The sequence below is a fragment of the Lithobates pipiens genome, unplaced genomic scaffold (genome assembly GCF_037356315.1).
Source record: "Lithobates pipiens isolate NorthernLeopardFrog02 unplaced genomic scaffold, aLitPip1_a1.2 Scaffold_18, whole genome shotgun sequence".
Lineage (NCBI taxonomy): Eukaryota > Metazoa > Chordata > Amphibia > Anura > Ranidae > Lithobates > Lithobates pipiens.
In genome coordinates, this window is record NW_027507758.1 from 109234560 (window position 1) to 109261697 (window position 27138).

At 42.9% G+C, this 27138-nt stretch overlaps 1 protein-coding gene and 1 non-coding gene across 3 annotated transcripts; both read left to right on the forward strand.

Annotated features, from left to right (window-relative positions):
• The first annotated feature begins 43 nt into the window (after positions 1 to 43).
• On the forward strand, positions 44 to 24628 carry CCT4 (chaperonin containing TCP1 subunit 4). 2 transcript variants are annotated; one of them, XM_077485991.1, is made up of 14 exons: positions 46 to 327; positions 4719 to 4771; positions 4849 to 4938; positions 8909 to 9017; positions 11130 to 11272; positions 15673 to 15794; positions 17790 to 17922; positions 18823 to 18962; positions 19642 to 19738; positions 20046 to 20156; positions 20367 to 20497; positions 21041 to 21275; positions 21353 to 21466; positions 24519 to 24628. In XM_077485991.1, exons 1-14 carry the CDS (start codon positions 192 to 194, stop codon positions 24531 to 24533), a joined length of 1629 nt encoding a protein of 542 aa, XP_077342117.1. In that variant the 5' UTR covers positions 46 to 191; the 3' UTR covers positions 24534 to 24628. The 2 variants fall into 2 exon arrangements, with proteins under 2 accessions (XP_077342116.1, XP_077342117.1); XM_077485990.1 differs by having other exon boundaries at positions 44 to 327; positions 21041 to 21466.
• On the forward strand, positions 10361 to 10494 carry LOC143990707 (small nucleolar RNA SNORA57). The gene has a single exon (XR_013277424.1). It is a non-coding gene; the product is annotated as a small nucleolar RNA SNORA57 (small nucleolar RNA).
• Positions 24629 to 27138: the final 2510 nt, after the last annotated feature.

The window sequence follows — 27138 nt, forward strand, 5'->3', positions numbered from 1 at the left end:
TTGGGCGCGCTGGAAGGCGGCAGAACGTCACCACGTACGGTAGGGTCCCATACGTCCTGGAAGCCCCTCCCCTAACTGGCGTTTTGTTCTGGAAGCTTCAGGCTCAGTGCAGGGGCGAGTTTCATCCATCGTCATCCTCCGTACAGCCGAGGACCCTGTGATATTTGTGTGTGTGGAGAGCTCTGTCTATCATGCCGGATAACGCCGCACCGAGAGTCATGGCGGCAGCGCCCAGGGGAGGAAACGGCGGTAGCAAGAAGAGGGGAGCCTACCAGGACCGGGATAAGCCGGCCCAGATCCGCTACAGCAACATCTCCGCCGGCAAAGGTGAGCCGCATGGAGCGGACATGTGACTGTGGGGGTGCGGGGGGCAGAGCGCCCTTTAGTGTCATGGTGGATATACACCATGCAATGGGCAAAGCTGTGTGAAAGGAGAACCCACCATACAGTCTGCGTCCAATCAGACAGGCCCTGCACTACGTAGTAGTGACAGATCTATAGGAGATTGTATAGTGTGTGTGAGATGAGAGATCAGACTGATGAAGAGGACTATAAATCCGATCAGAGGGGCGTGTGCTCAGGAGGAGAGCATGTCCTTGTCATTCCTTATAATCACCCCCTCATTACACAGTGTGGGGGGCGCTTCTTCTGTTCGGGCTGCATCACCCGCTTTGTATTTTTGCCCCAATTTGGAGATGACGGAGAAGTGGCCGCCCCAGCCTGACAATGCCATGGATACATGTGTGTGCAGGCTCCTCCCCCCCCCCTTCCATACACACCAATGGTGACACCCTAATCACATCAGTTAAAGGAACACTCCACTTCCTGCTCCCCTGACACAGTGAGCAGACAGGCTTGTTATTGCTATGTCTGTTCTGCAATAAGATATCCACCTGCATGCTAACTGTCTTCTCCAGCAATGTAAACTGAGCTACACATGTGTAGCCATACCCCTGAAGGAGCTGCTTTTGTTCAGTCTGTTACTCTGCCTCTCAACCCCAGTAACAGACTCAGCCCCCTTTGGCAATAATGTAAGTGCAATGACCAATGAGAAGAACACCCATTATGACAAAACACAGAAATTGTCTTTTACTGCAATATTTCTGTGGCAGAATGAGATAGAGAGAGAAAATATCTATCTATCTCTATGGCACTGCAAGGCGGTACTGGTGGGCACATATGAGGCACTTCCTCTTCGGGAGCGATGTCCCTTCAAACAGAAGCCATTGATCAGCTTTTTTTTTTTTTTTTCTCATTCTGTCGGTGTGAGAAAAAAAAGATTACTGATCTTCTGTTTATATCACATGATCAGCTGTTATTGGCTGACAGCTGATCACGTGGTAAGGGGCCGGGTCTCATTGACTCGGGTGATCACAGCGCGTGCCCTTCAGGGGGCGTGGTGAGCCTGCAAAGGGGAGGACATCAATTGACGTACTCCCAGCAAAGCAGATCCGCGCTGTAGCCAACATTTGGTTATAGCGTGGATCTGAAGCAGTTAAACACACCCAGTGCATATACAGAGCCCTGAATGTGTGTGCGGGTACATATGGCACTAGTAGCTTCAGTCCTTTTGAAGAAAAGATAAGCTTTGGTGTCTTCAGTTAGCCACTCTCGTTGGTGCACTTAAACTCCTGGATAGCAGGGCCAAACACAACTGGCCCAGACAATGTCTGTATACAGTGTCCCCAGAAATGGATGGCCTTATCCTTTATCCCTGTAGCACTACAAGTGTCAGCAAGATGACTACCAGCAACGATGTCTGTATACAGTGATCATTTAACTCCTTCTATGGTGCCGTGTCCCCGGATGCCTGTGTGTGAGCGTCGCTCTGCACACAGAAACGAGGGAGGGGGAGAAGGCGCATGCCTATGTCAGTCTCTAGCCCGGCGGGGATGGCAGGAGGTGCCAGAGCTGTGGCTGGCAGAGCTGACATCGTCTGTAGGGATATGCACAACAGAAAATTGTTTGTTTTTGTTTTGTTAAAGCATAAGGGCCGGTTCACACAGCAGGCGAGGCGACTCCGACTTGCCTCGCCGCGACCTGCCGCGGCCTCAGCGGCGACTTGCAAATGACTTCTGTATAGAAGTCAATGCAAGTCGCCCCGAGGTCGCCCAAAAGTAGTACAGGAACCTTTTTTCTCAGTCGGAGCGACTCGAGTCGCTCCTCTCAGAACAGTTCCATTGTACAGAACGGGGGCGACTTGCGAGAGCGAGGCGAGTCGTGTCGCCTCGCATCGCCCGCTGTGTGAACCGGCTCTAACTTTACCAATAACAACTAAGTATAATGTTCTTTAGCAAGGGACACACATGCCATATTAATAATTATGCCACCAACATTAGTGTGTGCTGTAAATTGCCTCCAGCATTGCTTCTGCTTCTAGTTGGAGGCTGCCATTTTGCTGAAGCCCAGAGCCCCTGAACGGCAGTAAATCGTAAAGAAAAACTAAACCCATTAATTTATTGGTTTAAAAAAAACATGCATTCCTGAAATTGCTAACTGTCACATTTGCTTGTTCCCAATCAAACTAGCAAATGACTGGTGTCACAACTGATCACATGTGTAGCACCATGGCAGTTGCAGATCAAAGTGAAGCAGCTTCCTTTGGCTGTAAAGGATAGCATGGATTAATTCATATTTAGGGTTTATGCACACTTAAACTACTTTGACCACCAGGCCATGGGGAAAACGCAAAACGCTGAAAAATCCCAAGCCGGGGGACTGATGCTGCGTCCACCTAGGTAAGTATTCATCTGCATTAAAAAAAAAACATACTTCTTGTAATAAGTTGAATTATTTTCCCCATTCCCAACTGACTTTGTTGGGCCGCACATATATTGTTTAAACAAATGATCTCTTGGCCCCAATACAAAAAGAATCTCATTAGCATATTCACGCTACGCTCTCTAGAATCGTGCAATGTTGTACCCAAACAAATTTTGACGTCCCAGATAGTTTGTGCCTACTAAGTAAGCACAGACCATCTAGATCTCCTCCCCTGTCAGAACAGGAATTTGTGTGTTTTTATACACACACGTCCTCGTTCTGGCTATCATGCCCACGATCGTGGGTGGCCGGCTGCCAGCCACACGCATTGGGTCCCCCGTCGTACAGCGGGCACGCACCTGCTATGGGTCTTAAAGGGGAAGACGTAACCATACAGTGATTCGCGGGAACATGCCCCTTTGCCGATGTATATCGGCGTGAGCCGGTCGGCAAGTGGTTAACAAGTCTCAAACTATCACATTGTGTCCTAAAATTAATTTTATTTTCGTTTTGATTCGTTGAAATGTTACTATTGTGATTGGGAATCCAACCGAATCTTTGAATCATGCAAATTTCATCCGAATGTTGATTCGTAATGAATCGCACGTGCCTCATCGTTGGCACTGTCCCGAGGTGTCTGGATGATGGCTGCATGCACAGTGAGAGACGTCATCCCGCACTAGCCAATGAAGACTGGCATCCAGGAGAAGATGCTGGCAAGGGACGTGAACTGAAGGAAAGGTAAATATAGCTCCCTTTAGTTTCACTTTAATCTTTTCACCGACTTGAACACCACCCTATCCTTTCTGGCAGCCCTATAACGTGGTCTTAATGCTGATAGGTGGGTTGGATTTTGCGAGCGTGTGAACACTGTAGATCGCAGTCACATGGTCAGGTACCCATCCTGCGGACTCTTGATCATGTAAAGACTGGGAGCTGTCTGTGACAGGGTGCTCTCAGCACAGAAACCTCTGGCACTATGAACAGTGTGGATGCAATAAGCTCCCTCTCCCTACCTCCACACAGATGCATTACGCGATTAAAGTGCTACTAAAGGCTAATTTTATATGGAGTATTAGCAGCTGACATTACTTGCTACCTGTCTGTTGCTTTGTCCTCTTTAAATTCTTGTATGTCTTTTATTGAGCACACCCATAGATCACCACCATGTGCCCAGTTTCAGGGTGGCACCATTGTCTTGAAGGGTCCTGTGGTGCTACCCTTGGGCGACTGCACTGTCCCATGTGATGTAGCCAGTGTGTGCTCTCCCTGACAAGAAGTTTGGGGAAGCAGCACTAAAAAAGCAGCTTGGTGGACAGGCAGGTAAGTAGCTTTAATGCAGAGGATACAAGGCATGTCTTGGTCCTTTTCACTTCACAATGGAAACTGCAGTAAAAATTAGTTTTGTTTTTGGTCTGCATCATGGGGAAAAAATAGAAATCCCTGTTTCCAGGATGAGACTCTTTGCTGCTGTGGGAATGTTGGGATGCGAGAAGGCAGAATTCTCTGCTGTTGTACTCCTAAAAATCAGATGGACCATTCAGCCTACCAAAGTATACCTAGTTTATTAATTTTGTGAAACTTAGGCTCGGTTCACACAGGGGGCGATGCGAGGCGACACGACTTGCCTCGCCGCGACCTCAGCGGTGACTTGCAAATGACTTCTGTATAGAAGTCGATGCAAGTCGCCCCGAGGTCGCCCAAAAGTAGTACAGGAACCTTTTTTCTGAGTCGGAGCGACTCGAGTCGCTCCTCTTAGAACGGTTCCATTGTACAGAACAGGGGCGACTTGTCAGGTCGTGTCGCCCCCTGTGTGAACCGGCCCTTACATGTGAGAAAAACAGTAGTGGAATGTTTGCCAGCTGAATGGAAGATTATTGGAGGCTAACTGAATTTGTCACACTTGAGAGTAAACCGGTCTCTTTTTTTTTTTTTTTTTTTTTTTTTTTGTGAAGCTGTTGCTGATGCTGTCAGGACCAGTCTTGGACCAAAGGGCATGGATAAAATGGTAAGCTATATAGACTATAAAACAAGATATCATAATATCTGCCTATTCCTCAGTTTAATGTACTCTGCTTGTTTAAGATCCAGGATGGTAAAGGCGATGTAACAATTACAAATGATGGCGCAACAATTTTGAAACAAATGCAAGTTTTGCACCCGGCAGCAAAAATGGTGAGTTTGTGTGTGTGTGTGTGTGTGTGTGTGTGTTTTATAAAAAAAAAAAAAAAAAAAAATGGGGGGGGCTGACTGACTAACAAACATTGAGTGCAAAATTTGGTGTAGCTGTGCATGGTAGCCAATTATCTTCTAGCTTCAGGTTTTTCAATTAATCTTCGACAAATAATCCTGGAAGCTGATTGGTTTCTATGCAGAGCTGCACCAGAAAGCGCTGCCTGCGGGGCACACAGGAGAAAGATCTGTCACCAGCTGTCTACACCGGACACAGCCGATGACTGACTGATCAGTGTACCGGCTTGCTGCTGGTACCATGTGACCGCTGTGGCCAATCAGTTTTAAATGTCATAATATTTTGGAAGATTAAGAGAAAATTATAACTTAAAAAAAACTGCCATGCCTCTTACTAAATATGTTGGAGTGACTGCTTTCCAAGAAGGGGTCATTTGGGGGGTACTTGCACTGTCCTGGTATTTTACGATCTCGTTAAACGACAGGCCGTCAGTTTATCAGGGCTGATAAAATATATCTCTATATTCTATTAAAAAAATAAATTCTCTAAGGCCCCTTTCACACATGCGGATGATATGTCCGTATTTCATCCATCCGTTTGCGGATGAAATACGGGCATACATTCATCCCTATGGGATAGCAGGTGTCTGCGGATGAACATCCGCAGACACCCGATTTCCTCCGCAACAGTCCGATTCTGCAGACGGATGAAAATCCTATTTTTCTATCCGTCCGCAGAGCGGATCGGATGAACACAGACACACGGTCCGTGCTCATCCGATCCCCATAGAGGAGAGCGGAGAGCTGACAGGGCGGTCCCCGCACAGTGTGCGGAGACCGCCCTGTCCGCAGCCAGCTCAGCGGGGACAACGGAGCGATCCCCGCTGAGCGAGCGGATCATCACGGGGCGGATCAGTCTGATCCGCCCCGTGTGAAAGAGGCCCATCTCTCATAGTTTGTGGACTCTAACTTTCCTACAGACTAAATATTATATGCTGATTTGGGTTATTTTCACCAAAGGAATGTAACGGAATACATTTTGGCCTAAATTTATGAAGAGCAGTTATTTTCAAAAGTTTATAGCAGAAACGAAGAAAAACGTGTGTGTGTGTGTGTGTGTGTGTTTTATTTTTTATTTTTTTTTATTTTTTTTATATGTATATGTATATATATGTATATATGTATATGTCCAGTCCTGTTTTGCTAAGTTGGAAATAAAAAAAAAAAAAAAAAAAACACTTAGGCCCCGGACCATTTGGCTGGCCAAAGACCAGGCCACTTTTTGTGATTCGGCACTGCGTCGCTTTAACTGACAATTGCGCGGTCATGCGACGTGGCTCCCAAACAAAATTTAAGTCGTGGTGGTTTCTTTTTTTTTTTTTTTTTTTTTTTCATAAATAGAGATTTCTTTTGATGGTATTTGATCACCTCTGTGGTTTTTATTTTTTGCGCTATAAACAAAAATAGAGCGACCATTTTGAAAAAAAGCCTTATTTTTTACTTATTGTTATAATAATAAATATCCCCCAAAAATATAAAAACATTTTTTCCCTCAGTTTAAGCCGATACGTATTCTACATATTTTTGGTAAAAAAAAAACGCAATAAGCGCTTGGTTTGCGCAAAAGTTATAGCGTTTACAAAATAGGGGATATTTTTTTTTTTTTTTTTTTTTTTTTTACTAGTAAAGGCAGCAATTTTTATTGTGACTGCGACATTATGGCGGACGTTTTTGGGACCATTGTCATTTATACAGCAATCACTGCTATATAAATGCAGTGATTCCTGTGTAAATGACACAGGCAGTGAAGGGGTTAACCAGTGGGTGGCAGTGTAGGGGTTATGTGTTCCTAGGGGTGTGTTACTAACTGTTGGAAGCTGGGCTTTCATTTAGTAAACACTGATCTCTGCTCCAATCACATGGTGCAGAGATCAGCGTCACTAGTTGCTAGGCATTCAGCTGCCCTGTGAGACGATCGCGGGTATGCCTGTGGCGATCGAGTCCGCGGGACCCGCGACCAGACTCGCAGCGGTCCCGACCAGCACGCGAGCGATGGCAGGGCGGCATTAAAGATTGGACGTACCTGTACGCCAATATGCCTGCCCGTGCCATTCTGCCGACGTACATCGGCGTGCGCTGGTCGGGAACTGGTTAAATACCAACAAAAGAACTTTCTCTTTGTGTGAACAAAATTATAAAAATTTAGTTTGGGTACAGTGTTGCATGACCATGCAATTATTCACAGCGCTGAAATTGACTTGGCAGAAAGGGGGTAAAAATGCCTGGTATTTAATTTGTATAAAGGTAAAAACCTTCATAAGAATATGCAGCTGCAGCTCATCCACCCCCTGCTAGGTTGTCAGATAACAATACTACATCAGATTCAGCATTCGTGTGAAACTTCAGATCCACAATTCTGAAGGTCTGCAAATGCCTGTTACAGCGTTATGGTCATCGGCTCTCCATGCATTCACCCATAACAGCAGGACAGCACAGCTAAGCAGAATGTCTTCACCCATATTTAGTGTGTTACAGTTCACACTCAAAGCATCCTACTTTACAGAATTCAGAGGTTCTGCAGCTGCCTGTCAATTTTTTTTTATTTTTAAAGCAGAGTTCTAGGGCTGAAACAACTAATCGATTATGAAATTAATCGATTACTATTTTTATAATCGATTAATCGGCCAGTAACATAATGGGTTAAAAAAAACTAAAATGATCCCTTTATAATACAAAAATAGCAAATAATCGCTGCTGTAAATATTACTTTCATTGTTCTACAGTAAAAAAATGAACCCCTTTCAGTAGTGATTATCTCCTTTTTCTATCATGTTACTAAACGTCTTAGACCTGGTTCACATCTATGTGTTTTTTGGTGCTTTTTGCAGAAATGCACTACAGTTCATTTACATGATTTCCTATGGGACAAGTTCACATCTGAAAGGGTCAGGGACTTTTAATGCAAAATAGTGCTTTATTGGTTCAATATACTTCAATGGAGAAGCTGCAGGAAAGCATGTAATGCATTTTTGCAGCAATTTGTTTTTTAATCTACCCAAAAAAATGCAAAAATGCAAATTGCAGTAAAATCATGTGTGCAAAAATCAAAACACACAGCAAAAAGCACTGCAGAAACAGATCAAAAGCAAACTGCATAGGTGTGTACTGAGCCTTGTGCTGGTCACACAGATCAATTTTCAGCTGAGAATATTCAGACGAAAAATCTTTGTACATTCGCTGAATGAAACTTGTTTTTAAAATGAACGTAATATCTGAACGAAAACCACATACACTGTCTGAAAATTCCTTTGACTAAGAAGTTTTCTATTATTTCTAAATTTTCCCATCACTGTGGTTGAAAATGAACATCAATTTGACCCACTTTTTTTATTTTTTTTTTATTTTTTTTTTATTTTTTTAAGGTTATTAACCGATTAATCGAGACAATAATCGGCCAACTAATCGATTATGAAAATAATCATTAGTTGCAGCCCTACAGAGTTCCCCCTTCCAAAAATTAAGTCAGCAGCTACACTGTGTATGGTGGGTGGGGGGATCGGATATTGGAGTTCCACTTTTGGGTGGCACTGTGCTTTTGTGTGGCTCAATCTGTCATCCATTCACAAAGATATGTAGTAATAGGAAATGGCATAAGGGCCTTCTGCCACCACGGCAGAGGGGGAGACCATAGATATTGGTGGAGCACAAGTGCAATGACTTAGTCAGCCCTGTACCTGAAGCTGTGATTAAAAAATAAAAGCACATTTTTTTTTATTTTTGCAAAATGCAGGCTATCCCTTTAACTCCCTTTCCAACACATTCAGCCTCCCAGATCAGAAACAAAGAATGCAGTTGAATTAATGACGTACTCTATTTCAGTGTGTGTATTTTGGTTGTTGTGCAAGGTGGTATGTCCATTTGTCAAAGCAATCATTTTTTATTTTTTTTAATACAGTTAGTTGAGTTGTCCAAAGCTCAAGATATCGAAGCTGGAGATGGCACAACATCTGTTGTTGTCATTGCTGGGTCTCTCCTGGATGCTTGTGCTAAGTTGCTACAAAAAGGTATTTGTAAATAGTATTTCAGTGCATGTTAATTTAGAATGTCTATAGCCAAAATTTGGATTTTTGCTTAACCTGAACAATCTTTTTGTTGGAGTACATCACAGGACAGACACATTAGTAGTCATTACTACATAAGTTATGCTGTCATGTTCAAGTGAATGGACACTGGCCAGGGAAAGTGCATAACCCCTCTCCAACTTAGCTGTGTCCCAGTTTTGTAGGGGAGGATCTGTGTGTTCTGTGATGTATAGTTACATGGTCAGTAAGGCTGAAAAAAGACAATAGTCCATCCAGTTCAACCTGTGTAGGTGCATGTGTATCAGTGTCTATAATTTCCTATATCCCTGTATGTTGTGTCCTTTTTCAAGATGTACATCTAAGAGTCTTTTAAAGATATCCATACTCCCTGCAGCCACCACCAATTGTGGAAGAGTTAGACATCCCCCCCCCCCCCCCTTTTTCTTTTTCTTTTTCTTTTTCTTTTTTCCCCTCCAATGCTGTGATCCACATCGAGATATTTGTAGATCGCTATCATGTCTCCTCTTAAGCGTCTTTTCTCCAGCGAGAATAATTTTAGTATTTGCAGCCGTTCCTCCTATTTTGAGGTCCTCCAGTCCCCTTATTGGTTTTGTTGCCTTTCTTTGGACTCGCTCCAGCATATCCCTTTGGAGAACTGGTGACCAGAACTGAACGGATAACTCCAGATGAGGCCCGACCAGAGCTTTATAAAGTGGCGGAATTATAGTTTTGTCCCTGGAGTATATCCCATTTTTATGCATGCTAATATTCGGCCTGCTTTGGTAGCTGCAGCTTGACACTGCATGCTGTTGCTCTATCTGTCCATCTATTAGCACTCCTAGATCCTTATCCATTATTGATTTCTCCCAGTTGATCTCCACCTAGTGAATATTTTTTCATTTTATGTTTGTTTGTTTTTTTTGCATCAAAATCTAAAAGTGAAATTAACATTAACCAAAAAAAAAAAATTTGAAAGTGCCCCCGTCCGTGCGTGTTCGCTCGCAAAAGTGAATGCATACGTAGGTCATGCCCACATATGTAAACGGCATTCAAACCACACCATGAACATTGGGTGAGAGCAATAATTTTAGTGCTAGACCACCTCTGTAATTTTACAGGTAACCTGTAAAATTTCTTAAAGCATCACCTATGGGGATTTTTAAGTACGGAAGCGTGCGCAATTTTAAAGTATGACATGTTGGATATCTATTTACGTGCCGTAACATCTTTCACATTATGCAAAAAAATTGGGCTAACTTTTATGACACTTTTTTTTTTTTTTTTTTTTTATTGCTGGGCAAATATCGTGCAAGATAAAGTTTAGTCCTCCATTTCTTGGCACGCTGGGAGTTGTCAGTACCCCAGTGTGTAATGTACGGAGGTAGAGAATTCCCGGTGCTATGTCTTCGGTGCCAGCTTTTACTATGAGCTGGTTCTATCCTCAATCGCTGGAACAAGCAAAAAAAAGTTGCAACGACCGCCATTTTTATTCTCTAGGGTCTCTGCTAAAAAAAATAAAACGTAATATAATGTTTGGGGGTTCTGAGTGATTTTTTTTTTTTTCAATCAAAAGAAATTATGATTTATTTATTTAACTTGTAGAAGTGTCAGAATTGGCTTGGGTGGTTAAAGTTTACCTTAATGGTTTTAGTGCTTGTTTACACCAGATGCAGTTACTTGTGTTTTTTGTTTGTTTTTTTTCCTCTGCACTAAAAATGAATGCAGTGTTTTTCCAATGTATTCCAAGGGCTCTCGTTCACACCAGTGCAGACAGTTTCTGCATTGGTGTGAACTAGAGCCACTGGAATACATGGTGAAAACACCGTGCATTCATTTAGTGCAGAAAAAAAGCGCACCAAACTGAATCTGATGTGAACTGGCCCTTTAAACTTCTATAAATCTGCAAGGCTGCCTTTTTGAGGGGTAATGTGAATGCATTCTAACAATTATGCCCTTTTTTTTGGTTTTTATGTTTATTATTTTCTCATAAAATGTATTGCTCGTCTTTTTAACAGTAAGTAAGCATGTTTGTTCTATACTATGAAGTTATTCCTTTGGAAGATGTTTAAATGTACTGTTTTTTTTCCTGCATAGGAATTCACCCCACTACTATTTCTGAGTCATTCCAGTTGGCTGTAGAGAAAGGAGTTGAAATCTTGAGCAGCATGGCTCAGCCAGTAGAGTTAAGTGATCGTGAAACTCTATTAAACAGTGCCACAACATCCCTCAACTCAAAGGTATGTTATATTTAATATTTTACTAAAGATTGCTTTCTTGATGGATTCTCAAGTGCTTGAGTACTGATTGAAATAACGGAGTTTATTTCCGGTGGCCGGAAGACGTGGCATATAATTTCCGATAGAAGCAGAGCCTGGGGACTGAGGCTGGACTCTGACGTCTCCACTTGGGGGAGTGCAGGGGAAGGGGGCTGGACTTCTGCTGTCCTTTTCTGGTTCTGGGTCCCGCATGGTATGCACACTTAGCTTAGATGCTGTATATTACAATTAACCAACAGTTATATATTTTATATGGCAAATTCAGAGACTTGTAATTTGTGCAAGGTTTCCACCCCCTGGAAATATCAACCGTTCTACTTTTGAACACTGAATACATTTCTTTTCAACTCCTCCTGCTGCTGTATTCAGCTGCCTGGACAAAAGGAGTGAAATAGTCACTGGAGTTATAGCTTACACTTGTATAGTGTTATGGACTCCGGTATGAAAGTGATTGGTTGGCCATGCACTGTAGCATGCTCCTCCGTACCCAGAAGTTCAGGCTATTTCCTGAATCTCCTGGCAGTAAACTGAGTGCAAGGGTAATGAAGCACTCATGCTGCTGGGTAAGGTGGGATTTAAGGAAACTTGCTGAATGTAAGCTTGCTGCTTCACAGTAAAATTGTTAGTGTATTTTGTAATGTTCTCTCTCGAGCGACAATTTTGAAAAAAATGCAATTTTTTTTTACTTTTTGCTATAATAAATATCCCCCAAAAATATTAAAAAAAAAAAAAAAAAAAAAAATTTTCCTCAGTTTAGGCGGATACGTATTCTACTACATATTTTTGGTAAAAAAAAAATCGCAATAACCGTTTGGTTTGCGCAAAAGTTATAGCGTCTACAAAATAGAGGTTAATTTTATGGCCTTTTTATATAAAAAAAAAAAAGTATTAATATTGTGACTGTGACATTATGGCACACGTCGGCCAATTTTTATACGTTTTTGGGACCATTGGCAAATGGTGCGATTAAAAATGCACTGATTACTGCACAAATGTCACTGGCAGTGAAGGGGTTGACCACTAGGGGGCAGTGTAGGGGTTAAGTGTGTGTGTTTAACTGTTGGGGGGCATGGCTTGGCGTCTGTCACTGATCGTCTTTCCCTATAACAGGGAACAGACGATCAGTGACAGCCTCAGTAGGAAGCACGAGGAGAGGTTTGTTTACACTTGCCTCTCCTCATTCTTCGCACGACAACGGCGGTGATCGGGTCCCACGGTCACCGAGCTCAGGATCGGGTCGCGAGTGCTTAAGCGGTTAAGGAATGTGGGATATACAAGTAAGAAACAATACATGACAATCAACTGTGTCTGTTAATAATCTTTCATATAAGTCTAACCAGATTAGATGTACATTAAAATGAAGATAGCTGCAATAATGGGTATAAGAACAGAATATTATAAAGAAAAAAAACTGCGCTATCTTATACAACACACACAAAAATATAAAGCCAAAAGGAGCTGCGCTAAACAATGACAGCACTCAACAATTCAATGTGGTGTAAACTGTGATGTTAAAATGCTAAATATATAGAAAAGTATCAATGGCAGCACTCAGAAATTTATAAAGTGCAAGAAGTAAATAAAGTGCTCAAAAATTGTTAAATGAGTGAATAAAAAAAAATCAATGGTGATTAAAATAATTAAGTGTAAACAACAATAACTAAATAATACTAAAACTAATTATTACATATAAATACCTAATCAATAATAAATACAGTGAAAAATAGCCATATATGATATTCACATATAAATAGTTCAAAATGAATATATATCCTGTGAGTCTTTAACACCAGTGCAACAATCAAATTTCCACACCCAAGGATGCCTGTGAACCACCTCCACCACGTATAGACACACTGCCGCTTAACGGAACTAAGTGGTCCCTTTATAAGGGGCCACACTGCATAATGGGCTTTAACCACAGCCAAGGATGGTAGTATTGCCACAGAAGAACTTTTACAGCTTGATTAAATCATCCACCGTAAGGAACCACACTTGCACTCCGATGAGAAAATTTACCAGTCTGTGTGCGACATCTCCAGCACAGAGGGCTATGTCCCGGGAATATGGTTGCTAGCAAAGAAGGGGTCCTGTGATATGTATATATGTGTGTGTGTGTGTGTGTATATTTATATTTATTGTTCTTGTTCTTCTCCCAGGCATAATTCTTCAAAGGATGTAAGTTGTCTGCGGAAGCCTCTGATCTCTGGAAGAGATCTGAGGAAGTGTGAGATTTGCCGAGTCCTCCATTTTTCCAGAATGGAGGAATTGAAGCTAGGGTATATGCTTGAGAGGTCACTCCATTCAGACGGTCCTAAAAAGAGGGAGGCTCTGATCTGGGTTGAGCCAAAAAGGATCTATCTGATATGCCCAGCGGAAAGTCCAGGTGTCCAATTATAGGTGTCAACTGGGAGGGAAAGCTGGGCATTTCAGCTATCTTAAAGTATCTATGAAGTTCCTGTAGGGTGGGCTCAATCAATAGGTGGGAAAAGGAGTCTGGAAGAGCGGGTTCCACTCCAGGTCAAACCCCCCCCAAGGGGGAACGGTACTGCTTCCTGCTCTAGACTGACCCATAACTTGTGCTGTGAGTGCCTGCACCAGTCCACTACTCTGTTCATGTGGACTGCTGTGTAATACAAGTCTGGGTCGGGGAGACCGACTCCTCCTTTGGATTTTGGTCATTGTAGGAGAGATCTCTTGAGCCGTGAGTGCTCGCCCTGCCATACATATCTAATAAAGATTGCGTGTAGCGTTCGAAAAGTCCCGAGGTATCCAAACTGGCAGTACTTGTAAGAGGTAAAGCAGTCTTGGCATAATAATTTTTAGGACATTGCAGCTACCAAACGATGAAACTGCCAGGCTCTTTCAACTGTCCAGGTCTGAGGCAAAAATACTCAGGAGTGGCTTGAAATTAAGTTGGTAGACGAGGTGAAAATCCAGGGCATCTTGGTGCCAAAATATTGGATAGCCTGAGGGGCCCACCGGAAGGTAAAGTTGCTACTGAGGGAGGCTTGTGCACCAGGAGTGAGAGATGTTCAGAGCTTCTGACTTCTGCAAGTTCATTTTAAAATCTGATAGAGCTCCCATGTTGGTGTATTGCTGCAAATAGGACTGGGAGAGAAGTACGTGGGTTTAAAATGTAAAATAGTAGGTCGTCCACATAAGCAGCAATTTTATGATATGTATTTTGTTTCAAGCCCTTTGATATCTGGGTTAAGCCTAATGTGTTGTAATGGGGGTTCTAGGGAAATTATGAAGAGAAGCGGGGAAAGTGGGCATCCCTGTCTTGTACCGTTATTGATGTTAAAGGGGTTGGAAGCCACTCCGTTTACCCTAACTGAAGCGGTAGGGGAAGAGTATATGGCTGATATCTAGGATAGGATGGTAGTAGGCGTCACAGGGTGGCCAGGAGGAAAGTCCAATTCACCCTGTCAAATGCCTTTTCGGCATCTGGGGTCAACAGGATGAACTGTATATGAAGGCTCTTGCCACTACATCTATCGTCCTAATGATGGTGTCCTGTGCCTCTCTGTTGCGGGTAAAGCCGACCTTATCTAAGGGGACTATGCATTGGAGGACAGTGCCTATTCGTTCAGCAAAGATTTTCGTAAATAATTTCAAGTCTGGGTCTATAACTTGCACAAAGAAGCGGATCTTAGGCTTAGGGATAACTGAGATGCTAGCTTGCAGCATGTCTGGAGGTATGGCGTGATTGTCTAGTATTGCGTTAAAGGCAGTAACAAAGTGGCTTGCTAGTTGCGTTTAGAAAGTTTTATAATAGGAAGTTGTGAAGCCGTCTGAACGCCTTCCCTTTTTGGTGTTCCAGCCAGGGCTTTCTTCTGCGGTTATAGGCTGAGCGAGCGATTTCCACCTCCCCTTCATTGAGAGAGGGCAGGTTCGCCGCTGCAAGGTATGTCTCTATGGCCTCCAAGCTATTCTGGGGCTGTTCTGCCGAAGGGTGGGAATGCAGATTATAGAGAGCTTCATAGAATACATGGAAAGATTACACCATTTTGGCTGAATCGTGAATTCTGGCTCCTGAGGGGGTAGATAAGGCAGGGGTGTAAGTCGTGTTGCATTGGGTTCGTATGGCGCTCGCGTAACCTTAGTAGGTAGGTATTAATGTTCCTGTACAGTCAAATACCCGTCTCTGTATCAATGCTCAACGTGGGGGGGGGGCGGCATCCGGCGAGTCGGAGCCGCAAGCAGGTGACCCCATATCCGGCTCTAGCCCATCATTCCCCAGCAGCCCGGAATCCCTCCCCCCCATGCCAATTTTATTCTTCTTAGCTGTGCTTGCATTTGTCACCGTGTGCTAGCTTTTTTTTTTTTTTTATATAAAATGTATTGTTTTGTTTTAGGTGGTGTCTCAGTATTCCAGCTTGCTTGCGCCCATGAGTGTGGACGCTGTAATGAAGGTGATCGATCCGTTGACTGCAAGTGGCGTTGATCTTCGGGACATTAAAATTGTCAAGAAACTAGGGTAAAAAATAAATGGATAGTGCTTAATAAGAATGATTTGATTTAATCCTGAATGCTTTTGAAATGGACATTGATTGAAAGGTGCCCAGCATACATTAGATGGCTGTTGGCTCATGCTACCAATTTTGAACAGTCAGGTGAAAATCAATGGCCAAAGGAAGACCTTAGCAGTGTGATCTGAAGAATATGGGCTGGATTTGTATGTATTTTTTGCCAGTTGTCATTTGCATCAGTGTAAGAGAAAATATTCTTAACCGATTGCTATGGTGTTTATTTTTGTTCTATGGATGACATAGCAGGTCTTTCCTGTTACTAGGAAGATGCATAGTGTCCTGGAATGCATATAAAATTGCTCTCGCATATTCTATGTTACTCATTTTAGTTTTCACATCGAGTGCCCTAGAGTCAGGTTTACACTACCTGAATGAAATGCTACAAGCTTTTTTGCCATCTTTCTTTGTAACAGTGGGCCACTAGACTCGCATGTTGCAGATGGTTATTTGCATTAATTTGTCAAAGTGTAACAGTCAGAAAATTTTAAGTCCAGAGAGATCACTTCAGGTTGGCCCCTTTTTACAGGTATAACTATGTAAAAAAAGAAGTGCTTGTACTGTTTAAAATCCAGTAATGCACTCTCGCCCTGCGCAGGCTCGGTTGCTCTCTATTTTTAGGCGCTGTGCCAAATTTGTAGAGGCCAATCTGCTGACGGTCTGAAGACTTACTGCTGTTCAGGGGCTCTGGGCTTCAACAAAATGACTACCTCCAGAAAGAAGAGTCCCCCCCCCATTGCGTTTAATGCTGGCTGTGGCTTAATGCTACACGAAGTGACGCAAAGGTTCAGGAATAATTTCAACGAAGTTCCCAGAAGCTCAACAGTAATTCCACAAACTATCACCTGATTGTGGTTTTTCTCAATTGCAGTGAAATTCCTTCTTTCTGAGATTGGTAGCGGCAACCTAGTGCATCATCTTCCTCCAGATGGTGGGCGGGGCTAGTAGGACTGTGATTGGCTTTAGCAGTGGCCAATGAGCTCTTGGTTAACAGGGACCCCTCCTAGCAGAACTGCACCCGATCTCTTCCCCATCACAAAAGCTGACGATTGCAGCTACAGCAAAAGTAGAGAACCAAACAACGTTTCTCATCTTTTATAATGTGTGGGGGCACAGTGCCTCCCCTTCAGTGCAGGTGCGGCATGGGGAACTCTGAAATTGGAATGCATTAGTGTCTCACTAACACTTCCCTGCGCTGCTCTGCTGATGGGGGAGGGAGTCGAGTGTTGGCTAAAGAGGCTTTGCATGCCACTTGTGGCACCAGTGCCGGGGTTTGCCTACCCCTGGCCTAGGGGATACAAGAGGTAGTTTAAAGCGGAGGGCCACCCTAAAATAAAAAAATAGCATTAATACTCTTAAAAAAAAAATGTAAAACAAAATTTGAAGAGGTGTGTGTTTGTTTTCCCTTACCAGAAGCCCCTGTTGCTAGGCAGTCTTCCTAATCTGGCGCTTCCTCCTCTTTGGCAAGTGGCCCCGTTTCCTTCTGGGACGTGTGTCCCAGAAAACAATGGGGCCATTCAAAAAGCACTGTGCAACTCGCGCATGTGCAGTAGGAAACTGCCAGTGAAGACGCGAGGATCCACTGCCTGTTTCCCTTCGTTACACGGGGGGGGGGGCGCACATCGTGGGCTCGCTGTACAGGCAATTGTCCTTATTAAAAGTCAGCAGCTAAGTGATTGTAGCTGCTGACTCTTAAAAAAAAAAAATAAATAAAAAAATAGTGGATGCCCATTTTAAGTGGGTACCTGTCAAAACTAGGTACTAGCTCGCTGGAAGAAAAAAAGGTGTTTTACAGGGAGGTGGAAAATCAACAGCTTAGTCTTCTTTTTTTTTTTTTTTTGTTTTGTTTTTTTTTTTTTGTTTAGCAAATTGCAGCTGTTACCAGAATACTAAAAGACTCACAACCCACCACTTGTCCTGTATATTAATACATTTTTGTTTCTTAGGGGAACCATTGATGACTGTGAACTGGTTGAAGGACTTGTGCTAACGCAGAAGATCTCAAACACCGGAGTATCACGTGTAGAGAAAGCAAAGATTGGCCTGATCCAGTTTTGCCTGTCTGCTCCGAAAACAGATGTAAGTGTCTTTCACCTGCTTTTGTTTGTGTGGGAGTTTTTTTTTTTTATGCTATAGGGTGTTCAATGATAAATTTTTAGGCTTTAGAAAAGCATTCATTCTTGCGGACCACCTTAAAAAGAACTGGCGGTGAGATATGGCAATTGATATTGGTAAATTATAATAAAGTTTGCTTGTAATCTTTTATTCTACGTACAGTGGGTTTATCATACAGCTCCTACTTAGTGGCAGACAAATCAAAAGTTCAGGCGTGAGTGAGACCCCTTTCACACTGAGGCGTTTTTCTCGTGCTTTTGGGCTAAAAATAGCTCCTGAAAACTGGCTCCCCTGCAGCCAGAGGGCTTTCACACTGAGGCGATGCGCTGGCAGGATGTTAAAAAAATTTGAGTCAAGTCACTGAGATCAGGCAGTGTTTAGGGCCCGTGAGGGAGCGATTCCACTAAATTAAGTGAGACTCTCCCACTTGACTCTGCCGCTGGCAATGCGTCACTAGGGACAGTCACCCGTGTTGCATCAGCCTTCAACAAGAACCCCTTTAGCTTCATAAAAGCTAACTGCCTTTTTTGGTTTTGAGCCACTGCTGTAAACTGTGTTGCATGCACAAGGCTTGGCTGAATTTAAGCTGCCATGAGATTTGTAAAATAAGAACTTTGCTTTTTTTTTTTTAGAATGTCTTGTATTACACATGAGCAAATGTGGTGGAGTAGCTTTAGTTTATGCAGTGAACTATTTTACAATATTCAGTTTCACAACATAAACATAATTGCCCAAATGGAAAGGTAAATTGATTACCTTTTTACCTTGTGACATATGGACAGAAAAAGGATTTGTGTACATGTTTACCCAATTTCTCTGTTTTTCAACATGTATTTCAATTGTAAGCCCTAAATTTCTTTTCAGATGGACAATCAAATCGTGGTGTCAGACTATGCACAGATGGACAGAGTGTTGCGCGAGGAGAGAAACTACATCCTCAATCTTGTGAAACAAATAAAGAAAGCTGGATGCAATGTGCTTCTTATACAGAAGTCAATTTTAAGGTATAACAAACATCACTTCGGTGCCTTGATATGTTTGTCTGGGAACGCGTTATTTTGCCATCTACCTGTGATGGTAAATTTTAGTCATGCAGTGGTGATGATTCCTTTGCTTCCCCCCCCCCCCCCCCCCAGAACAAACATTGGCGCTATTATGGGCTGTATCTGTGCTGCAAACCAGCTCCACCCTCTACACTAGCATGAGGAATAAATGCCTTATTTTGGAATGTTTGCTAGAAGTAAGATGTATCTTGAACACCTTCCATTTTTAAGAAGGTTCTTTTGTGATGGACGCACATAGACTTTCAAATTATTAGTATGAAATGCGTTAGCTAAGGACACAGTACTGTAGTGACTGCTAGAAGTCATTCAGCTATGTGTAAATTACATAGAGTTTTGTAAATGGGCAAGAAGTGGAAAGTAAAAATGATCCAAGAGCTACAGCTAGTTGCTAAAAAAATAAAATAATCAAAAATCGTTGTTTTCCTAATTAAAACCTACTTTAAAAAAAATATTTAGTTATGACCATAAAATGTGTACAAAACCAAAATACTTGATACATTCATATTTGGTACATATTACACTCTGCCTAATTCTGTTTCAGGTAAATGTACTTGCTTGGCTTAAAATGAATGTTTGTTTGATTTTTATTTTTTATTTTTTTTCTGCTTGGTTTCAATAGGGATGCCCTTAGTGATCTCGCCTTACACTTCCTAAATAAAATGAAGATCATGGTGGTTAAGGACATTGAGAGAGAAGACATTGAATTCATATGCAAGGTGAGACTACATCACTAAACATGGAAGCATATTTGCCTTGCACTAAGAAAAAGGAAAATGCATGCCATTGCAGAGAGCAGTCTTATTTTGTGTCTTTTGTATTGCTGTTGGACTTCCTGTGTTCAAAGATCAGCATTGCAAGTATTAAATTCTATGCTAATATTTAAATTTTGGTATTTTTTTACGTTGTGGTTTTTTATTTTTTTGTATTTTTTTTTGTGTGGGGTTTTTATTTTTTGTATGTGAGAAATTACTAATTTGTTCATGTTTGGCACCCAATTTGTTTTCCCTTTTTATATTTCTCCAGACAGTTGGAACTAGGCCAATTGCACACATTGACCAGTTTACTGCAGACATGATGGCATCTGCTGAAATGGCTGAAGAAGTTAGCCTTAATGGGTCTGGAAAACTAGTAAAGGTAAGCTCTTATTTTTTATTTTTCTCTCCTTGGTCATTGAAGGGGGTCAGTAGGCTTTTGGTGTTTTTGTGTATGCTCTACGTACAAGTGGTTGAATACCAAGCCTGCCTACAAGACTCTACAAGAGGTGTGTTTGTTTTTTTTTTTTTTTTTTGCTGAGGTCCATTGTTGATTCTTATAGTTTTGTCCCTGTTTCTCTTCCTTTTTTAGATAACTGGTTGTGCCAATCCTGGAAAAACGGTTACAATTGTTGTTCGTGGGTCCAACAAACTGGTTATTGAAGAAGCTGAACGTTCTATTCATGATGCACTTTGTGTTATCCGCTGCTTAGTTAAAAAAAGGTATTTGTTTAGTTTTAGCACAAATTATTATATATTTTTTTTTTTGTTTAATCTAGAGGAGAAATTTATAGCAAATCATACTATACTTTTTTGCTCTTGTTATATACCGCTGGCGTATTCCCTGCAAGGCTTCTTTAGAGAACATTGAACCACCAGTGCTTGCCCTTGGAGATGTGGTGTAATGTACCTACCAGAGTCTGCCCCCTGTAGACTTGGACGATGTAATGTGACTACCACCATCGTTCACCCTCCCGCGCGAACCTCCCCCCCCCCCAGGGTAGATATATGCAGAGAGAAGTGACACAACTGGCACGAGAAGCTAAGCTGGAGTTTGACAGCCTGGCGTCACCAACTCAATGAGGAAATTACTGGATCTCTGAGGACAGGCTAGAGTAGAGTTTTTGTTCAGTAATTGTTCACTAGTGAGTTTTTATAATAGGATGAATAGTTCAAATTTGGGTTGCTGTAAGAATAGACAGTGGTGCTTGCCCATATGAAAGAATGTGAAAGCATCATAAATGTGTCTTTTTTGTTTCTTTATAGAGCTCTGATTGCAGGAGGAGGTGCTCCCGAGATTGAATTATCCCTGCATCTAAATGAATATGCTCGAACACTCAGTGGCATGGAGTCTTACTGTATCCGAGCCTTTGCAGATGCTTTGGAGGTTATTCCATTCACACTTGCAGAAAATGCAGGTCTTAACCCAATATCAACTGTGACAGAGCTGAGAAACAGACATGCACAGGGAGAGAAGACAGCTGGAATCAATGTGCGGAAGGTAATTCTATTTGTTTGGTTGCTACTATATTGCCCTGCAAGAAGGAATATCTTGTTTAATTGGTGTTCTGATTACAGGGAGGAATATCAAACATTTTGGAGGAGTTGGTGGTTCAACCGCTGTTGGTGTCCATCAGTTCATTGACTCTGGCTACAGAAACTGTTCGTAGTATCTTGAAGATTGATGATGTGGTCAGTATTTATTAAAATTGTCTGCTTCTGTATTTAACCACTTCAGCTCCGGACCAATAAACACCTTAAGGACCAGAGGTCTTTTTCCAATTTCGCACTGCGCTGCTTTAACTGGTAATTGCGCGGTCATGCAATATTGCACCCAAACGAAAAATTGCGTCCTTTTCTTCCCACAAATAGAGCTTTCTTTTGATGGTATTTGATTGCCTCTGCGATTTATTTATTTATTTTATTTATTTATTTATTATTATTTTTTTGCGATATAAATGGAAAGAGCGAAAATTTTGAAAAAAAAAAGATATTTTCTTTTTGTTATAAGAAAAATCAAATAAACTAAATTTTAGTCATACATTGAGGGCAAAATGTATTCAGCCACATGTCTTTAGTAAAAAAAAATGTCAATAAGCGTATATTTTTTGGTTTGCGCAAAAGTTATAGCGTCTACAAACTAGAGTACATTTTCTGGAATTTACACAGCTTTTAATTTATGACTGCCTATCTCACTTCTTGAGGTGCTAAAATGGCAGGGCAGTACAAACCCCCCCCCAAATGACCCCATTTTGGAAAGTAGACACCCCAAGGAAATTGGTGATGGGTATGTTGAGCCCATTGAATATTTTTTTTTTTTTTTTTGTCCTAAGGATTGAATAATGACAAAAAAAAAAAAATTTTACAAAAAGTTGTCACTAAATGATATATTGCTCACACATGCCATGGTTATATGTGGAATTGCACCCCAAAATATATTCCGCTACTTCTCCCGAGTATGGGGATACCACATGTGTGGGACTTTTTGGGAGTCTAGTCGCGCACGGCACCCCGAAATCCAATCACCACCTTCAGGATTTCTAAGGGTGCAAATTTTTGATTTAACTCCTCACTACCTATCACAGTTTCGAAGGCCATAAAATGGCAAAATGGCACAAAACCCCCCAAAATGACCCCATTTTGGAAAGTAGACACCCCAAGCTATTTACTGAGAGGCATGTTGAGTCCATGGAATATTTTATATTTTGCCAAAAGTTGCGGGAATATTACAAACTTTTTTTTTTTGCACAAAGTTGTCACTCAATGATATATTGCTCACACATGCTATGGGCAGAAGTCAAATTACACCCCAAAATAAATTCTGCTGCTTCTCCCGAGTACAGGGATACCACATGTGGGGGACTTTTTGGGAGCCTAGCCACGTACGGGACCCCGAAAACCAAGCACTGCCTTCCGGATTTAAATATAAAATGTTACCAAAAAAACTTAGCGATCGCAGGGATCAGGCCTGACTCTGCGATCGCTGCAGTTATGTGTTTAGTGTTTTGTAAGTGACCGTGATCGATCGGTACTGCACTTGGGTGGGCTGGGCAGAGGGGCAAAACGCAGGTGCTAGCAAGTATCTGGGCTGATCCCGCTAACAATGCGTTTTTTTTTTTGGAACCCTGAACTGCTGGGGACACTAGTATAGATCTGATCAGATCAGATATTGATCTGTTCAGATTCTATACCACTACGGGAGGTGTATGCTTTGCGCGTAGGTGTTAGCGGTACTGGCACTAACCTAGCACTGCCTGGGGCGACGCAGACCCTGACCCTAAAACCTAATTGATATCACCCGCCGGGTGATCAGGGGGTTAAACCTTTATTGGGTAATAAATGGTGGGTGCCCTGATGCTATAAAAAGCAAACTAACTAACCAGAGTCACCCATAACACTTATACGATCAGTGGTGAAAGGGTTAACTAGGGCAATCAGGGGGTTCAAATTTTTATTAGGTAGTATATGGGGGTCCCTGGCGCTATATAAAAACCTGACGGGGAACCTAAATAACTAACTGGCTAACCAGCGTCACCAGTGACACTTATACTGTGATCGCTGGTGAAAGGGTTAACTAGGGGCAATCAGGGGGTTAAAACCATTATTGGGTAGTATATCGGAGTACCTAGCGCTATAAAAACCTGTCGGTGAACCTAAAAAAATAACTAGCTACCTAGCGACACTGATGCAGCAATCAGAAAAATTATCGCTTAGTGACACTGGCAAAAGGGGGTTAAATCTTTATTGGGGGGTGATAGGGGGCTACCCTGGACCTAACACTAACTGCCCTGACAGTTTTTACTTTTACAACTGACACTGAATGCATTGATCAGTAAAGAAATGATCAATGCAATCAGTGACACTGTGACTGGGGGGGGGGGGGGAGGGGGGGGGCATGTGTACCTATGTGTCAGTGTAGTGTTTTGGTGCACTTACTTTTAGTCTTCTCCTCGTAGTCCGGTCAAAAAGACCGCCCCGAGGAGAATGACATCACTTCCTCCTTCCTGTGTAAACAATACACAGTGGGAGGAAGTTCGTCATTGGCCAGGGGCGATCGAGAGGGGGTGGCCAGAAACCAACGGCCATCCCCTCATCACGGATCGCTCCCGGAGGGAAACGGACCGCCGTATCCAGCGGGAGGGGGTCCGATCGGACCCCCCACCCGCTGGAAGGCAGGCATGTACATCTACGTGCTTGTGCCTGCCTGTGCCATTCTGATGACGTATAATGGCAATACGGCGGTCCTTAAGTGGTTAAATGCATACAGCCTTGTGCTTCTAATTAAAGTGTACCTATCCCCTGCTGTAAGACTCACTGTCCTAATAGCAGGTACCACAGGGTATCTGCTTTGACATTTATTGCCCTATATGTGATTACTGTGACTTTGCTATGGAAGCCTTGACATGCCCACCCACTAACTCCCTGTCCATTGAGAGTGCCCTTATTAGCTAGAAAAGTACTGTGATTGGAAGTCTCCATAGCAATGTGTAAATGATCTTAGAGAAGAGTGGGAGGGGACTTTCTTAAGTGCCAGTGTTTTAGACCTGGTTTACACTGATGCGCTGTGGGAAATTCACAAGATTTTCTGCTTTTTAACCCGGGGGGTGCTATAGTTCTACTTTAGCTTTGACAATGACAGCTGACTGGTTACTATGCAGAGCTGCACCATTATTTTGTGCTCCAGTTTTAGGAAATGTGTTTTTACCTGTATTGATTAGTCACTTTTTCCTTTATCCTCCCCTAGGTCAACACACGATAGATTTCTTGCTTATGATTGTCAAGTCCGGATGCTATGGATGTCAACGCTGGCTGTGTCTGCACTTAATTTAATAAAATTGTTATTTGAACTTGGAACATTTGTGTTGTGTTTTTTACTTGTCATTGATACTATTGAGAATGTTTTATTGTTTTCATGCTGTTGTAGTAACTTTTTATACTTGGTTAATAATTGCAGCCTTAAGTTTAAGGCCCCTTTTACACGCCCGGATCTGCCTGTACATTTTTTTTTTTTTTTTTTTTTTTTTTTTTTTTTTTTCAGGCGGACCTGAGCAGGCCATCCCTTGACTCCTATGGGCAGGCGGATGTGAGCGAAGATGTTAACTTTTTACAAATATTTGATTATGTATTCTCTTATCCTTAACTGGAGTGAATTTGGAGAGTAACATTTATATGCTTGCAATTAATTCACTTTGTGTTTTTTGTATTTTGTCTTGGTTTTAACTGATCATCACCAGTGATGGGCTTTATGTTCGGGTTGAACATTGGCTGTTCGCGGAATAGCGAACAATTTGGGGTGTTTGCAGCAAATTTGAAAGCTGTGGAACACCCTTTAAAGAGGAAGTAAACCCTAATGAGTTTACTTCCTCTTTTTTTCCCTGCAAAGGTAAAGCATAATGGACTACTATGCATCGCATAGTAGCCCATTATGTGTCACTTACCTGACACAGGAGCCAGCGAAGTTGCCGCTGTCCCCTGTAGTCCGCCGCATCCATCTTGCTGGTGGCGTCTCGCAGCTCCGCCGCTGTCATTCGGCGAAGCCACGATAACGTCACTCCTGCGCATGCGCACGGGAGTCGACAAATGCGGCAGCTCCATTCTTGGAACTGCCGCGCTCAGTGCGCCTGCGCGCCACTGTCTACGGCGCATGCTCCGTAGACAGCGGTGCCCGTTTTCGGGCAAATATCTCCTAAACCATATAGGTTTAGGAGATATTGCTTGGACCTACAGGTAAGCCTTAATCTAGGCTTACCTGTAGGTCAAAGTGGTTTGTAAGGGTTTACAACCACTTTAACTACTTAGTAACCGGCCCATAGCCGAATGACAGCTACAGGGCGGTTTAACTCTGGGAGGGCGTACTATAATGTCCTCCCAGAAAATCGTTCCCGCGCGCACACGGGAACATCAGTGCTCGCTGGGTTCATGGGACCTGGCGTAACACAGATTGCGATAAATAGTCAATGATGGCGGTCCTTTACCACATGATCTCTCCGTCCAATGATGGCGCGATCACAAATGTCAACAAAGACAGTCAAGCAGGGTCATCACAAGTTCATCGCTCCTCTCCTTGCACCAATGCAGTGTGAGAGGAGAGCAATTGTGTGCCAAACTGAGTTTTATTTTATCTAGCAGTGCCCAATAGTGCCACACGAGTGCTGCCTATGTGCTAATCGGTGCCACCTGTGCCCATCAGTGCAACCTGCACCACTGCAGTGCCACCACAGTGCTCTGCAGTGCAGCCTCACCAGTATGGCAAAAAAATTTTTTACTAGCGAGGAGGCCTACCAGCTCCTAAGCATAACCGATGAGAGCAGCGGGGCACTCTGAGTCTCGGTCTGATTAGGCCTATGAACACGTTACAAGCAGCGGGTCTAATTAAGCTTTTATTAGTGGTATTGTTGCCTTCAAAATCCCACACAGGGTACTTTCTTTTTCAGTCCTCTTCTCACTCCTGAGCAGCGTGATGGCAGCCCAAAATCCTTCACCTGCACAGTGGCGCTCTATACCAGGGGTATGGAATTAAAATTCACAGAGCTCTGGTCAGTTAGTAAAACCTTCTTCCAGCGGGGGGCCGGTGTCCTGCTGAAAAAGGTCCCCTGGCGGATAATACCCCCCCCCCACTGTGCAGGCGCAGAACAAACCACAACAGCCGCCAAAATAGACAAAGATTAACAGCTGTACACAGCTCCTTCGCAATGACCACGAGATTGTACCAGACGCTGCCGCATGCTCCTGATGCTGTGCTACTCTGCAAGGGGTGGGTATATTACTGTTATCTCGTGTAAGGGGTGGATGGCTACAGAAGAGGGCGAATTTTAAATTGATGGGCAGAGCTGAAAATCCAGCCTCTTCTGTAGCCACCCGCTCCTTACATGAGATAACAGTAACACGCCCACCCCTTGCAGAGTTGCACGAGCATCGGGAGTGTGCGGCAGTGTCTGGCACAATATCGTTGTCATTGCGTAAGTGTCTTATATTTTGTGCTACGACACAGATCTTTCATATCACATCACCCCCCTTATTACAATACAGACCCCTTTTACATTACAGCTCCTCCTTTACAATAAAGCCCCCAGTTTACAGTGCACCCTTCACATCACAGCCCCCTTTGCATCACACTGTCCCCTTTCCTTCAGTGTCCCCCTTCATCACAGACCCCCCCCCCCCTACATCAGTGTCCTCAGTATATCACAGTTCCCCTTACATCATTGTCCTCTGTATCCCAGAACCTTTTACAGCTCCCCTCCCTCCCCCTCTTTACATACAGGAGAGCAGTGTATAAAACAAGCAGTATGTGTACATGTTATAGTGTGTAATATATACTGTACATACATATACACTTCCATTCATTCTGGAGTCGGGACACA